Source organism: Polyodon spathula, chromosome 27, assembly GCF_017654505.1.
Source record: "Polyodon spathula isolate WHYD16114869_AA chromosome 27, ASM1765450v1, whole genome shotgun sequence".
NCBI classification, from domain to species: domain Eukaryota; kingdom Metazoa; phylum Chordata; class Actinopteri; order Acipenseriformes; family Polyodontidae; genus Polyodon; species Polyodon spathula.
Window position 1 is genome coordinate 64,779 of NC_054560.1, and position 16,253 is coordinate 81,031.

Below are 16,253 nucleotides of genomic sequence, written 5' to 3' on the forward strand. Positions count from 1 at the left end.
ATCTATTGAAAAGTTTGCTTTGGAAGTTGCAATAGTTATGTCTGTCCTGTTTTGTTAACATCAAAATAATGTATTAAACACGGTCCAAATTCTTCAGTTTTGTATTGCATTACAGATACTTTTATTTGCTTTCGACACAGGGAAGATTTAGTAAATGTGTGCCTTTCTAAACTCTTGTATCGATTTTATTTTAATTTAGTTACATTTTCTTTGATAAATGAAGACACAAATCCTGGCCCTTAAGAGGCAGAATATTTGTGCCTGTACAATATAGATTTTTATTGCTGGTCAAATATATAGTTTAAGGGCTAGCATAATGCATTTATACAAATCACATTATCCCTCTAAAATCTGTTAACACAGATAGACATTTTTAGTGCTAGCTGCAAGCAATACTGTTTGGCACAGATTGAAGGGTTTTCCGAACAGACCCTTTTAACAGCTGTTTATTTACTTCTGTATTGTCTCTCCCTTTCTGTGTGACTTTGATAGATGAAATGGTAGCCGTATTAGTCCAGAGATGATAGGAGATGTGATATCTTTTATTGGACTAATTAAACAAAAATTAATCTCAAGCTTTCAAGACCTCAAAGGTCTCTTCAGATGAAAGTAGGAAAGAGCTTGATTACATTCAAAGGTGGCATCAGAACTTTAACAAAAAGAACCCATTTTGAATCCCTACAATTCTAATGCAAGGGAAAAAGCTGTGTTGGGAGGGCAGCTGCATAATAAGCAGGCAAAATAAATTATACAAGTAAAGTTTGAAAATGTTTACTGTGAGTGGTTTTGAGAATATTGTATAGTTAGGAGTTTAAGATAACGTGTGTGGGTGTATGACTTCTTTTAAAGGGTTAACAATTTATTTATTTAAACCAAATTGGTGAATGTCATTTCCAACCTTAAGATCTTTACCTGACAGTTGACAATACATAAGCCTTTGTGTTTGGTATCTTCTGAATAGTCTTTACCTGTGTTATGTTATGTTTTCTTATGTGTACAATTTGAGAGTTGCTACTGAGGCAGCAATTCCTGTTTTGTATTGGATTCTCCCATATTCAGTCCTAAACTAATCTTCTGATTCCTTTCAGAGTCGAGCATGCAGAATTCAGAGGGAGGATCTGATTCGCCAGCCACGGTTGCTCTGCGGACTTCAACCTCGGCACAAGCCCCTGTAGTGCAGCCAGTCCCAGCATCCCAACAGGTACCCCACATTCAATCTCTGTAGGGGCATTACACACGACAGCACTGCACCTTTGCATGGCCACCCTCTGCAGACGCCCCCACTCCCCCCCGTGAAAAAACTACCCTTCTGGTGGGAACCTGCTGAGTTATTAATCAATTATTACTGCTTTAGCATGCAAAAAAAACAAAACAAAAACAACTCTGTGAGTTGCCTCTCTAAAACAGACCTCCCAAAACGCTGTGCCTGTTGTATTATAAAAAATATCCTGGCAATAAGCATGAAACATTAACCCTTTGAGGACCAGACCTTTTTTTTTTTTGGTCTGAATTCCAAATTCTGAGCCAAAGCTTTGTCGAGTGACGTGTTTATCCGTGTTGTAAAACACATGCGGAATTACTCTCCAGCTTCAGTGCAACCTGGTGTTTTGACACGGGAAAGCTGTTTAATCATCAGCTCTGCACCTGTTTTCTTCACAGAGGGTCCTGGTGCAGGCAACAGGCTCAGCCCAGAAGGGAGGACAGGTTCAGCAGCTTTCTGTACCCAGAGTGCAACAGGTCCCACAACAGGTGAGGCTGAAGCACCATGTCGCTCAACAACTCAGTAACTGTCCCACAGACCCAGCCTTCTATTTCCCCCTATCCCTGCACATGGGAACCCTGCCTGAAAACAAGATCTCGATGGCTCTGTCGGAGTCTCACCCAGTTTAAATATGTTTAAGACTGTGGTGACACAACCTTTTCAGTCCCTCTCCTCTTTGGTGGATTAAACTGCTCCTGCAGCTTATCCATTCATGAACCCCTTCATGCCCCCTTCCTTAGTAAACCAGTGACTCAACAATAGCAACATGCTAGTTTTCTGTGAGTCTTGTTGCTACAGAGACTCCTATTTAACCCTTCTTCTCCTGGGTTCTCCATTGCTGTAGTATAATTTATATCCAGGATGTAACTCCATATTTGTAGTTCTGACTGCATCTTTCATAGAAGCTGAAACGATTAACAAACTGAACTGTTGAAATAAAGATCACGTGTGCTATGAAATATAAATCAACTACACTGCAAAGTGTACCCCGAGTTGCAGCGTTCCTGGACTACCAAATGAAACCACACAATACAACTTTTCATACCAACATGCAAACATGGCTAAGATGTGTACCAATTTACTATAGATTTACTATCTGTAGTGCATTGATGTTAATACGTTCAGGTAGAATGAGATTTTAATTGCCGGCAGGCTTAACTGTCTTACAGACTCTGTAGACTTGTATAAAAATCCCTTGGAGGGGGAAAAAAACATTGTAATTGGAACTAAGCTGGTCGGCTCTACACCTGTTGTCTCCCATGGGCTTACTAATTGTTCACATGTTAACCAGTTTTTTTTCTTGTTTTTTTCTTTCTTTAATAATTAGATACAGCAAGTTCAGCATGTGTACCCATCCCAAGTCCAGTATGTAGAAGGTGGAGAGGCAGTGTACACCAATGGAACCATGTAAGCACCAACATGTCATCTCTTACTTTTGATCCAGTATTGCATGATTATTCCCTTGACTTTGCAAGAACACTCAGGCTTCTCTACATACCTTTTTTCAAAATCCTTTTTTTAAAACCAGATTACTTCTGGATCCCATCTGAATTTCAAAGTATATAAAGCGGGATCTTATTTAAACATTTTGAAAGCTTCCAGTATTTGGCTACGACGGGCAACACTTTAAATTATAGCAAATAGTACCCTTGTTTGTATTTGCATACTTTGAAATGTGATACGTACGTCTTAAGAGGCTTGTTTGCATCATTTGAGATCTAGGCTTTCATGTCCCTGCTAGCAAAGAAAAGTGAAGCTAGTGAAGAAAACAGGTACATTATTTGAATGATTTAAGGAGGCAGCATTTAACACACACACACACTGTGATTTAGCAGTAATCTTGGACTACCCAATTTTGTAGGTCATATAATCCAATAATATTTCTTATCAGGGTTTGTGAACCAACTGTGAATCTACATTTCCTGAATAAAAGACTATGTTGTCTTTGTGTTTGTCACAGGTATCTCAATCTTTAGATATGTGTCTAAACAATTCTCATGTTGTCTGACAAAGCCCCTATATGCAGTGACAGCTCTAGAAGTTAAGCTGTCCTTAACTGAGTTTAATTGAATTGTCCTCCAGTTGAGTTTTAATTTTCATTCTATTTAGTCGCACAGCCTATGCTTACAACCCAGAGGCCCAGCTGTACGGGCAGGGCAGCAGTGGCCCTTACTTCGACTCACAGGCAGGGAGTGCCCAGGTGACCACGGTGGTGTCTTCTGCCAGCGGGGTCCCACCGCACGGCATGGTGGGCATTGCTATGGACGTGGGAGGAAGCCAGATCATCTCCAGCACTGGGACCTACCTCATCCACGGAGGAGGAATGGACGGGAACCGACACCACACTTCTCACACCTCCCGTTCCTCATCTGCAATGGTACGATCCAGGGATTCATTGAACATTAACCAGTCCAGGTTAAACACAGTGGGTTCTAGCTTAAGCATCGAAAGTGTATTGATAAGCTGTCCCCAGAAAAAGGAAACATGTATTTCAACCTATACTAATCATACAAATCAATACCTGAAGTATCAGTGACCTCAAAACAAGTTTTGAATGTTTGCCTGATCGAATGGCTTATTAACGCTTCCTCTCTTCAATACTGAATTGTGGGAAAAGGACATTGGTTCCCCCCGATAAAGGGTTATTGCTAGAGTATGTGTGTGCTGCATTCTGTTGCCGCTAGCTTGTAGTATGTGTGGTTACCCTAAGCCATAGCCTATCAAGAATCTACTTTAATCACACTGGTTCTTGGGTATCCATTTGTAGTCCCTGCTTTATCCTGCAGAAAAGGTTTGAGTCTAGAGTCAATGAATTTTAGCAAAGGTAACTTTATTTTATCTAAAATAACAGGTAAAGGTTAAATATTTGCAGTTGCATAATGTGACTGGAAAATATGACTGGAATATACAGCATACACAATGAATCTAGGTGTTGGTAATCACTTCAGCTGTGCAATTGAACTGTCTTTTTTAATTTCTCGATTTCATGCAAATTTCATGAGTGCACCAGATGATGGCAGTGTGAGCCAGGCCATTACTGTGTGTGTGTTTTTTTTTTTTTTTTTTTTAAATAATTCAGCACTGCCTTGTTTTAATCAGTTTTCATGGTTGAATGTGTTGAATTAAGCACAGCAACTTGAGCATCTTGTAAAACTAAGCACTACTCATGGTTTATTCCTGGTTTGGCTAAACTGCCTTTGGATTTGAATGCTTGGAGGTCTGCCACAGCAGTTGCCCACTACTTGCTGTGCAGGACTTTGTGGTTGAACTGCAGGACCAAGGCATAGAGGCTTTTAACTCCACCTCGGCCAGTGCGTGCCACTACTTTACAGCATTGCAAAACAACTTTAATGCCTATCGGCCAATGCTCAATTATAAAACTATCCTATGGGCACATCAAGTTCCCTTCTGATAAATAAAACATGAGCTTAGAACATTTAATTCTAATTTGTTAGGGTTACCCCTATATTAAACCAGCTTGTAAAAAGCACAAACTGCAATTAATATACAGAACAGTGATCTGTGTTAGGGCAAGGGTGATGGTATTTAGATCTGCTGCTGGTAAGATGACCCTTTGATTTCTCATTGCATTGGATAACTGTTCAGGAAAACTGATTCAAAGGGTTAAAATAGACCCATCCCATGTATCAATTCGAGACATTATACTTTACACATAGGGAAGAAAGCAAAAGTTTTCTTAAGGTAAAAAATGCTAACCAAATAAGTGTCTTTCCTATCTTGAGGTGCATGTTTTTAGAGTCAAACTGGAAGCTGCAGTCTTGTTCTCATTGACAGCACAGTAACCTGTGTCTCCTTCTGTGCATAAATTAATTGTAGCAAACAAGGCAGGCGTTCAGTGAGCAGCTTAACCCTATAAGTACCCTCATTTGCATGCTTTTGTCTAGCGATCATTCATTCTCCCACAACATTGTAAAAGGGGGAAAAAAAAATCTGGCTTCTGCTAACATTCTTATTTCCTTTCTGTTTTTTTTTTTGTTTTATTTCTCTCTCTTTCTCCTCTCTGTCTCTCTCTTTTATATTTTTGCATGCTTTTTTCTTTAGCTTGAAATGGCGATTGAAAACCTCCAAAAGTCTGAAGGGATTGCATCTCACAAAAGCAGCCTGCTCAACAGCCATGTAAGTTAAACAGGAACTTTGTAAACACACTGCTTTTGTCTACTTCTGCAGTTATGTTTTGGCCAAATTTGATCCCTTTTTTAATCTCTGAGACTTCAGTGAGAAAGAAATTGCCCATTGTTAGATTGTGTTATAATGGCTGATTTGAAACCAGACCTTGTGGTTTACTGTACAGCTGCTTTACCAGTAGAGCTACTGTTCACCAACTTGCTTGAGCTGCTGCCGCCTTACTTCTGAATGCCGTTTGGCATGCTTTTAATATGTAGCGTGTGTTTGGACTGATCACTAATAATCTAGATGAGCTTTGTTTATGAGATCTTTCTCAGTGGGGGAGACTTGCCATACACACATACATATTGTATCAGCAGTATGCTTTGTGATAGCTACATATGCATATGATACTTTTTTTTTCTTCTTCATATCAAATTCAAACCCATATCGTATCCTTTTCTCTCTTTACAGTAGTTCTATTGCTTGCTTTTACTCTAATTTATTCTGGACATCTTCTGAGATCTGATTTTATTATATTTAATTGCCTTGTTTCACAGACCCAGAGTCTTACTACATTAACTAAAGATTAATGCTTATTGGGGTCTGTGAAACCAACCATACATGATATGTTGTTTTATATTCCTGGACAACTAAAAAAATAAATAAATAAACTGCTGCTGCAGATCAGTCTGCCAATCTCTTAAAAGGTACATAGAACACTAAGGTTTCAATTTCTCCAGAGATGTGCAAGTGTCAGATAGAAATGATATCCTCCAGGTTAACTCCATCAGGACAATGAATAGGATCCTGTAGTTTTCTCTTACATCTTTGTTGTCAGGGTTGTGCTTCATTGCCCAGCATTTTATCCCCAGAGCCCAGCTCTGCTTGGCCTGTAATTTGCCACACTGCTGACTGATCTCCCCCTCCCTCTTCCTCACAGCTGCAATGGCTGCTAGACAACTACGAAACTGCAGAGGGGGTCAGCCTCCCCAGGAGCTCCCTCTACAACCACTACCTTCGCCACTGCCAGGAGCAGAAACTGGATCCCGTCAACGCAGCCTCCTTTGGGAAGCTCATTCGCTCTGTCTTCATGGGGCTGAGAACCAGGCGGCTGGGCACAAGGTATATCAGCATTATAATATTATACCCCACAGCCAGCTGTGTTACAAAGTGCTAGTTTACACTAAATGCCACATTTGCATTTTGTGTTTTCTCTTTTCTGTTATCACCCCAGCTTAAACAGCTTGCACTTTGCTGTTCACAAATCTGGTGTTAATAATAGAGAAAAATGGTCAAGTACGGATCACTCGGGCTATTGAATTTCTATATAGGTTTATATTTTGGCTACACCCCATTTTTTTAAACTCCCATGTTATGAATGAGGTATGGCTTCTTCTCAAGTGACACATGATCTATAAAGTCTATAAAGCAGACTGAATCTCTTATCTTTCATATGGCAGATGGTGCCCCTATCTCCACAGACAACCCCACCTCATTTACACCCTGTTTGTAATTGAGCTACAGTTCTGCTGCAAGCAAGACTAGTTATTGTCATTATTTAAGAAATACTTCAAAATAAAAAAATGAAATTCAGCCAAGCCAACCCCACCCCTAACTTCTCAGAAAAGTGAGCCCTTTGCTTGCAGTTTTATATAGACTAAGACATTGTTTAGTTCACCTGGTGTCGCAGGTAGTTTTCAGTTTCATTTTTATTTTAGTTGGCAAATGCCAGGCTTCCCCTGAAACTTAAAACCTGATGTCATCACTTGACTATGTGGTCTTTGTTTTATATTTTTTGTATTGTATTTTTCTTCTTTCTCCCAGAGGGAACTCGAAGTATCACTACTATGGGATCCGTCTGAAACCAGACTCTCCCCTGAATCGCTTGCAGGAAGATTCCCAGTACATGGCAATGAGACAGCAGCCTGTCCACCAAAAACAAAGGTAAGGGACTGAAAAAAAAGGTGAAACGATCCACGGTTTTGAGTTTGTATTAATGTTTTATAAAAGTTGGTTAATGACCTTCAAGGTCTTTCTGATGCATATAGTAGAATTTTGTATGTGTTAAGACAGCTTGTCCATTTTTTCTGTCAACTTTTAACCTGTAAATGTAATATTAATCTGGTAACATTAACCCTTAAGAGGCTGGCATCACAGTTCCTTCTAGAATGGGAATCTGCTGCCTTTGTTAAAGGTTGCAGCCTTTGTCAGCTATCCTTCTCTGTTTGTGACTGTCATCCTAGGTTTAGGACCTTTCTCACTAGTCTGTCCTGTTCCTATCCAGGTTTAAGCCGTTGCAAAAGGTGGATGGCATGGGGGACAATTTAGCTGGTGGTGCCCAGAATTCGGCAGCAACCCCAGAACAGTCTGTGGCTGCTCAAAGTCAGCATCACCAACAGTTTATTGGTAAGGGATGGTAATAAATAGTCAGTAGATGTGTAAGAGGGGTACTTATGTGTATTCAACATTAGACTGATATTGCAATTTTTGTGCTTATATTCCATATGGAATTTGAGATGCAGTTTCCCATTCCAACAAATATTTAAGAGCTACAGAGACAGCTGTAGTGTTTTGTTTTTTTTAAAAAGGTTATTGACGTTGTGTTGTATGCCAAGGTTAGTGTATTTTCTGGAGTCAATAATACTGTTTGGGCTCTGAAATGTGTAAAAGTTGCAAATGAGAAGTGACTCATCTAATAGGTACTGTTACAAGGGTGAGCAGCATTGGTGTGGTTGGCTGGTATATGGTAGTATAAATGTTTGTAAGAAAACAACTTGTCAGGCTTGGAGCTCTCCCTGATTAGACCAGGTTAATTAGCACTGCATAGTTTTTAGCCCTCTTTAGAATTGGATCCGTTTTAAACCAGACATGAAACTTTAACTGCTTAGTTTCCTTAAATGATGCCACCTAGTGTTTTATTGTTATGTGTTATTGTCTGACACCGTATCTTCTCTGAGGTCCCATCACCTTTGCACACAGGCACCCACCCCCTCCCCGCACATAGATGCTAATGCAAAAAATCTAAACCATAAGTTTAGAATGTGGAAACGCCTAGCCAAAGAGCTGCATTGTTTTTGCAGGACTGGTAGTAAGTTACAGGGGACTCTACTGTAATAATCTAACTGTGATGCCTCTCCAGCATTGTTCAGTGTATTATTAATTATTCTTGTGTAAAAATAACTACAACAATCCGGTCTGTTTGTGATCATTTATTTCACAACCCTTCATTCAAAAGCATCCGTTTCTTTTTAAAACTACTGTAACTAATTATGTCATACCATTGTTATTTATATAATTGTCGTTGGTTCTGGACAGACAATCTTCCAACCATTTGACATGGTTAAGAGGTTATTAATTAAAAATGAGTAATGGGGAACTGTTGTTAGTGTGAAGCCTGACTGGAACTTTCTTTTCTTTGTGTTAGACGTGTCCCATGTTTTGCCTGAATTCCCAGCCCCTGAGATTGGAACCTCTTCAGTGCCTGAGGGTATCAGCATGAATGATGTGAAGAAGCTGCAGATCCTCTACAGGGAGCACTGTGAGGTAAAACACCCAGCAATGCCTGCTGAATATGCTGTTTGCACTAAATAAAACTCACCTTTTCTGTAGAAATTGTTCACATTCTTGACATATAATCAAATCTAGTAATTCACAAGCATATTGAGTAGTGATCAGTTAATACTGGGGTTGTACCTTTTGGATGAGACATAAAACCGAGGTCCTGTTGTAAGTGACTCTGCAGCAGCAGTTGTGATTCATAGTTCACCCGCTAGTCTCTGTGAGTCGCTTTGGATAAAAGCGTTTGCAAAATGACTAAATGATAATAACTCCTGTATTTACCATGAAAATATTTATTCTGTCATTAAAAATTACAGCAGACTAGGGTATGTACCGTAATAAGTATCTGTGCAGGGTAAAAACAGTTTAACCTGCTTTCTACAATCCCAGTTCCATGCATTTTCAGTTTTCAGTGCTTTGGTGGTACTTGCCCTCATTATCAGGTCCTGTTATAGCATCCTCCTTTTGTTACAAGACCTTTTTATCTGGATGCTTAGGTACAGGAGATCCCAATTAACCTTCTAGGTATTAAGACCTCGGTTGTCATGGGACAGAAGAAGGTCTTGATGGCATTCCATTGAAGCACATAACCAGAACAATGTTCTGCAACAGCAAGGTCATTAAGAACTCTGGCCTGGCAGTTTGTTAGCAGCCACTGCAGTTCAGATACACAATCTGCTACTTAAATATCCACCCTTTCCTCTTTCATTACATTTTTTTTTTTTTTTTTTTGAAAATGCAGTACAGGAATACATATTTATTTAGACCTGGCATCATGGAATCATCAGTCAATTAGATTGGAATTCTAATATATTGTTTTATGTATATTAACTTACTTTATTCCCTAGATGCTATATCTCTGGAATAGTCTATACTGCATTTAAACTATTGACACTAATACAAACTGGTACAGTTCAGTAGTTTTAGGAGGCTTTAGGAGAGATGTATTCATATCCCTGGTGAAAGGGTGGTGCCCTTACATTTGCACTGTTAGCAATGTGAGAACTGCTCTTACAGTTGTGATAAACGGGGCATCTTTGTGTAGCACTAACTGTCCATACCAGTTGAATTATGATAAAACTATACTTGAGTGTTTGTTGTACATCTACAGCAGAATTTAATCTTATCATGACAGGGGCTCTACTTTGCCCAATGTACTGCCACCTGAGGTGGTTTCTGTGTTTGTATGTTGCATACTTTGCTATGCTGTGCTTTCTTGGACAGAGATGAATGTTGGCGGTTAAGGGGTTCACAGAGTTGCTGGAGGGTTTGTTAGGGAGTGTTGAACGTTTGAGCGGTTTTAGTTTGTTGTGGAGTGCTATTGGTAACTGTAAACATGGTTACCATAGCGATGGTGCTGGGGAAAGATGTCATGTGACAAGAAGGGAAAACAAATCTAGCAGGCTAAAATTACAGTAACATGATAGGAAGAGTGGAGTATTATAAAGATACCAATTATACATTACAGGGTCGATGTGCTTGGATTGAATTTTCTGTTCTTTGTTCATTTTGCTTTACAACTTGTTACCTGTGGCATGGTAATAGAAAATCACCCAGATATGCCCAAATCAAAATTTTGATTATTTAATTTAAAGTTTCTGTTTTTTAAATCGCAAATGGATGCCAAAGTTAGTCGAATTCACTGAAATACGAAATGAATGCAGTATGCTGAAAACAATTTCAGCGTACTGAAAATAATGCAAAGGGAATCTTTCGAATTGAAACTTATTCTACATTTTAAAAGATCCCGGTGTGGTCCAGTGGTTAAAGTCCAGGGCTTGTAACCAGAAGGTCACTGGTTCAAATCCCACCTCTCCAACTGAATGACCCTGAGCAAGTCACTTAACCACTTTCTGCTCCATCCTGCGGATGAGATGTTAAATCAATGTCTTATTGTAAGTGACTCTGCATATAATGCACTGCACAGTTCACAGCCTGCAAAGCGCTTTGTGATGGTGGTCCACTATGAAAGGCACTATATAAAAAATATATTATTATTATTGTTACAATTCCTGCAAAAAGAGCGGCACATTATATTTGTCTACATATAGAAAGGTTTAACTATGGCATTAACAGTGTTCTGGGCAAACTGCTTTTCCCATAGGCAACCCTGGATGTAGTGATGAACCTGCAGTTCCATTTCATTGAGAAGCTATGGCAGACATTCTGGTATTCAACAGCACCATCTAGTGACGGAGCCACTACAGTCTCTCCCAGGTAAGTCAGTTTCTACCTATTCAGGAAAAGCCTTTATTCTATTAACTACATAGAAAAAAATACAATGTGTAATATGGTTAATCAAATCTATTAGTCTGAACTCTTACTGATTTCATATTTACAGAGAGAACTGGCTAAATAATGGCTTTTCCCAAGCAGTGCATTTAGTCAAATGGCATTTAAATCTATTGATTGTTCCTCCCACGTGCATTTTTTTCTAATTCAACTTTCATGGGTCACTTACTGTACCATGTCAGTCAAAATTGGGATTTCCTGTCAGACTGCTTGACCATGTTGTCATTGACTCCAGAATAACTCACTGGCTGTTGGGCACGACATATTGGTACTATTTATGTATTTTGCTGATGCAAGCTACAAGTGTCCCTGCATTTGGCAAGCCAGCACCTAGTAAAATTCTTTAGCATAACAAAGGGCTTGCAGTATATCATGTGTTCAGCAGTGCCAATGGGGTCTGTTTAATACATTTTTATACTGCCACCATTTTAAATCACGGCTTTACATTTTAAAGACATATATTCAAAAAAGACTGTTTGACACTTATTTTCTTAACTTTGGGACACAAAGCAAGGACCCTGTTTCAGTGATCTTAACAGTTGCAGTATTTAGATCTGTAGTTTAGTGGCTTTCACTGCGAAATCTTGTGTGATTTTTCTAAAGTGTCTTGTGTCTGGTTTTGTTCCCCAGCGAGGAGGAATCGGAAAGCGTCATTCCCAGGGAGAAGCTGATTGCTCTGTGTAAATATGAGCCTGTCAGGGTGTGGATGCGGAGCTGTGACCACATCCTCTACCAGGCACTGGTGGAGATCCTCATCCCTGATGTACTCAGACCAGTACCGAGTAAGTGTTAACGTGGGGTTAAATGGATGCCAACACAGTTAAGGAAAGATTATGTATGTGTAAGCAAAGCGTGTGGGTTAAAGTGCTTCATTATGTATGCTATGCAAAGTGGCGCTCTGTACATACTGAATGCTCTCTGCCACTGTTAAATCAGACATGAATAATAATCTTCAATATGAAATGTGTCAATTTTAATTGTCTGCATATCAAAGGTTATAATTGGTATGATAGTGGACAAAAGGTTATTTTAACTATCTTCAAACCATTGTCCTTTTGGGTTTGACCTTTTTATATATATATATTTTAAGGTACCCTTACTCAAGCCATTCGTAACTTTGCAAAGAGTTTGGAAGGATGGCTGACCACGGCTATGAATGACTTTCCACAGGAGATTGTTCGCACCAAGGTAACTGTTAATTCCAACTGATTTGGAGGGGTAAACCACAAACTCTGTAGACAGTCATATGTCATAACACTTGGTAGCTTACAACATAATAAAAGATACTTTGCTTTAACCCATATTGCAATCTAAAGCTTGCCATCGTGTATCTGTATAGCTCAACACTATAGATTTAGGCCTTGCAAATGGTTCTGGGAATACAGAAGTTGAGTATGAAAAGGCTAGAAAGGCCAATGCTCTGCCTTGTTTGCAGGCAGCAGTGGTGAGTGCCTTTGCCCAGACCCTAAGACGTTACACCTCTCTGAACCACCTGGCTCAGGCTGCCAGGGCAGTGCTGCAGAACACTTCTCAGATCAACCAGATGCTGAGCGACCTCAATCGGGTGGACTTTGCCAACGTGCAGGTATGTAGACAGGTTTTGTTTCCATGCAAATGTAACATTTATTTTTAACCTTTTGGTCCTTTTTATAATGCATCGCACTGAATGGAACTTTTTGTCTTGAGTCTTCCTGGCCTGCCAATCAAACACCACCTTACTGATTTCATTGTTACTAAAGCAAAGGTCACCTGTCACTGTTATCAGCCTGTTTGGATGATAGCTGTGCTAACCTTTACAGTAAAGCAAGATTTTAAATTAAAAATAAGCAGGACAGCTGATACCTGGTTATTATGTATATGAATCTATTAACCAAGGGAAATTTGTTCAAACTGTGATCATGAAGTATAACTCTTCCTTAGTGTGTGTTTTTTTTTTTTTTTTTTTTTTTTTTTTTTTTTTTATAATCACAACCAACAGTTTGAGACATGGCAAATAGCACTGCTCTCAAGCCAGAACTCAAAGAATGCCTGCTGGTTTTATAGACAGATTTGTAATCATGGATCACTTTACTTCATTTAACATTAGGCAGTGGTGCTAACAGGGGACTGTGAATCCAGCTGAACATGGTCATGTGTTTAACAGCTGTGCTTTTGCTCCTTGTGCTGTGCAGGAGCAGGCATCCTGGGTGTGTCAGTGCGAGGAAGGGATGGTCCAGCGGCTGGAGCAGGACTTCAAGGTGACCTTGCAGCAGCAGAGCTCTCTGGACCAGTGGGCAGCCTGGCTGGACAATGTCGTCAACCAGGTCTTGAAGCCACATGAGGGAAGCCCCAGTTTCCCCAAGGCAGCCCGCCAGTTCCTACTCAAGTGGTCCTTCTACAGGTATAGCACACACTCCAAATAGCACGGCTCTGGCTGCTGCTGCTAGATTTTTAAAAAGCTAGGGCTGTGGAAACTCACAAAATTCTTACTATCACCTAGTGATACTTATTGCAGTAGTGGTGATATGACTTTTATATCTGAATCCATCCCGTTTAAGTGTTTAACAAGAGTCAATTATTAATGATCTTTATACATATCATACAAAATAGCCCATCAGGATTATCACTTGGCAAGATCTTACTGTGAGTTTAGTGTATGCACTCTAGTTTAAAGATCTGTGGATTTGGGGATACAGAATGTCCTGGGCGGTCGCGGTGCACACTGGCAGTGTAACACAGTATGCTGTGTTTCAGCTCGATGGTGATCCGTGACCTGACCCTGCGCAGTGCGGCCAGCTTCGGCTCCTTCCACCTGATCAGGCTGCTCTACGACGAGTACATGTTCTACCTGGTGGAGCACCGCGTGGCCCAGGCCACGGGGGAGACACCCATCGCAGTGATGGGAGAGGTGAGTTCAGCACTGCACACAACACACAGCACGATCACTCAAGCAGCGCAGGCATGGCGAGATCAGCTCTGATATGCAGTTTAATAAAATGATTAATTTTTAGTTCAATTTAATGCACTTCTAGCTGTTGCCTTTTCTCTCTTTTGAAAGCAGCTGCTGCTTGTAATAGTAAACCGATAAAATGGATTCTCCGTATTGTTGAGAGTATCTTGTTTGAAGTTATATTTTTGTTGTAATATATTGAAATTGCCATGCCAGTATTAACGTTATCTTTTTCTTTTTGGATTGCAGTTCAGTGATCTCAACTCCATGATGCCTTTGCTTATGGATAAAGGTAACACACATTGTATTACTATTGTATTGTTACTATAAACCACAATGTTATACATGTTGCCTTAACTGTGTAATACAATTTTACTAAGTAATAAAATACCTCAAATAATCCACTTGGACCGTCAAGTTGTTGCTTTGGTACCTAGGCCACTGGCATAGAACTAGAATGAATGAAAGATCACAGCCTATCCGTTTGTGTCCTGTTCCGATGTTGATGCACTCCTATGTTTGCAGACCAGTCCCATTTCTCAGATGATATGAGTGATGTTGGGAGTGAGGCGGACAGTTCCAGAGGACCGAGCGAGCCCCCAGTCAAACGGGAGCGCATTGAACTGAACCACTCTCTGCAGGAGATCTGAAACCCAAGTAACTCCCCACTTTAGTACTGTCATGTTCCTGCTAGCTGTTAAGCAAAATGTTTGCTTTCCTAGTGCATATGGGCTGTGGGGAGGTGATTGCAACAAGCTTGTTCTGATTTAGCACTGAGTGCGGGTGGGGATACTGCAGCTTTAAATAAGGCAGCCAAAAACTTTTTTTTTTTTTTTAAATAATGTGGGGACAAAACACTCTTTTTTTTTTTTTAATCATTTGCCTTTTTAGTCTACATCCCCTCAAAATGAAATTATTTACACACACACAGAGTTCTCTGGAAGGCTATCAGTGCCCTTCCCCTCCCAAAGCAGGTTGTATAGAAAATGAGAACGATGGTTCTCAAGTTTAATCCCAGAAAATACGAACGTTTATATTAAACAGTTTTTGTTATTTTACTTTGGGGATTTGGTTACCTTTTCATTGTTTTTGTTACTGTGAATAGATGAGTGACATGGATGTTGTACAGTACATTGGTTTAGTTCCACAGTTGCGCTGGAGTAATGTTTAAATAGGTGTGCCATAGTTAATGCAGTGCCTTAGACAAAACACAACCTGAGCAGATTTTTGTTGGTTTTTCTTTCTTTAACCCTGTCTTGAACGGTGCCTATTTATATCTACGGCTGTCTGCATTCCTCCTTCGTGCTTTTCATAATGTCAAATTAAATGCCTCACAATACGAACCCAAACCAAAAGCAAAAAAATCTGCCTCGAAGTTTTCTAAAGGAGCATAGAATGTAAAGGTCTCGGCTGCCACGTAAAAGGCTGGTGGCTGCTTCTGGGATGTGACGTCAGTTGTCAGAGGAATACTGACTTATCTAGTCTTGTTTGTAATGCTGCAGTACGTAATGTTCCACAGTCTTGCTCTACTCCAGTAACCTGCTCCTAGGCTTGGTGATGGGTTCTTATACTGTACTCTGTAGCCCAGTGTTGTAGCTGCTGCACTCTTAAGCTGCTCAAACCCCTTGCCTTCCATACTATAGGTTGTGTGCTTTAATTAAAACACTCACACATGTTATATTCTTTCTTGGTTTTTTTTTGTTTGTTTACTGAAACATTTGTGTAAATGTGGCTTGTGCATTTTTTCAGTGGTAGTGGTGGGTGAGGGTAACTTGTGTCTAAAGCATTTCAGTTGAGAATAACCCAGGGGAGGAGGAGAACAGATCTGGCAAATCCTCACCCTTTCTAGGGGGCAGAAGTAGAAGAATTTCACCTTTCTGTGCCTCAGTCCCATCTAACTTTGGACAAGCTGAAATGGTAGTTCCCTGTTAGACTAACCTTAGACAGTGATTTAAAGTAACTATTTTTTATAATAATGAATTGGATCTTCTTATTTTAAGTGGAGCTGGCCTATTAAAAAAAATGCAATATCTGTAGCCACTGTTCTAGATTTATTGTTATACATTAAATATGTAGAATTTTATA

The 16,253-nt window shown here is 39.9% G+C and overlaps 1 protein-coding gene across 3 annotated transcripts in view; it reads left to right on the top strand.

The window, feature by feature from the left end:
- Positions 1-16,023, top strand: part of LOC121301593 (DNA-binding protein RFX2-like) — a 31,036-nt gene extending 15,013 nt beyond the window's left edge. The window contains exons 2-18 of one of the 3 annotated variants that reach the window (XM_041231110.1): positions 1,089-1,201; positions 1,660-1,749; positions 2,589-2,668; positions 3,371-3,638; positions 5,324-5,398; positions 6,330-6,511; positions 7,214-7,333; positions 7,674-7,795; positions 8,814-8,932; positions 11,052-11,164; positions 11,870-12,021; positions 12,330-12,427; positions 12,675-12,824; positions 13,411-13,619; positions 13,973-14,126; positions 14,418-14,460; positions 14,694-16,023. In XM_041231110.1, the coding sequence (XP_041087044.1) occupies positions 1,097-1,201; positions 1,660-1,749; positions 2,589-2,668; positions 3,371-3,638; positions 5,324-5,398; positions 6,330-6,511; positions 7,214-7,333; positions 7,674-7,795; positions 8,814-8,932; positions 11,052-11,164; positions 11,870-12,021; positions 12,330-12,427; positions 12,675-12,824; positions 13,411-13,619; positions 13,973-14,126; positions 14,418-14,460; positions 14,694-14,818 (2,205 nt within the window). In that variant the 5' untranslated portion in view covers positions 1,089-1,096 and the 3' untranslated portion in view covers positions 14,819-16,023. The remainder of the gene's footprint in view (positions 1-1,088; positions 1,202-1,659; positions 1,750-2,588; positions 2,669-3,370; positions 3,639-5,323; positions 5,399-6,329; positions 6,512-7,213; positions 7,334-7,673; positions 7,796-8,813; positions 8,933-11,051; positions 11,165-11,869; positions 12,022-12,329; positions 12,428-12,674; positions 12,825-13,410; positions 13,620-13,972; positions 14,127-14,417; positions 14,461-14,693) is intronic. The other 2 variants (XM_041231111.1, XM_041231112.1) reach the window with 2 other exon arrangements.
- Positions 16,024-16,253: the final 230 nt, after the last annotated feature.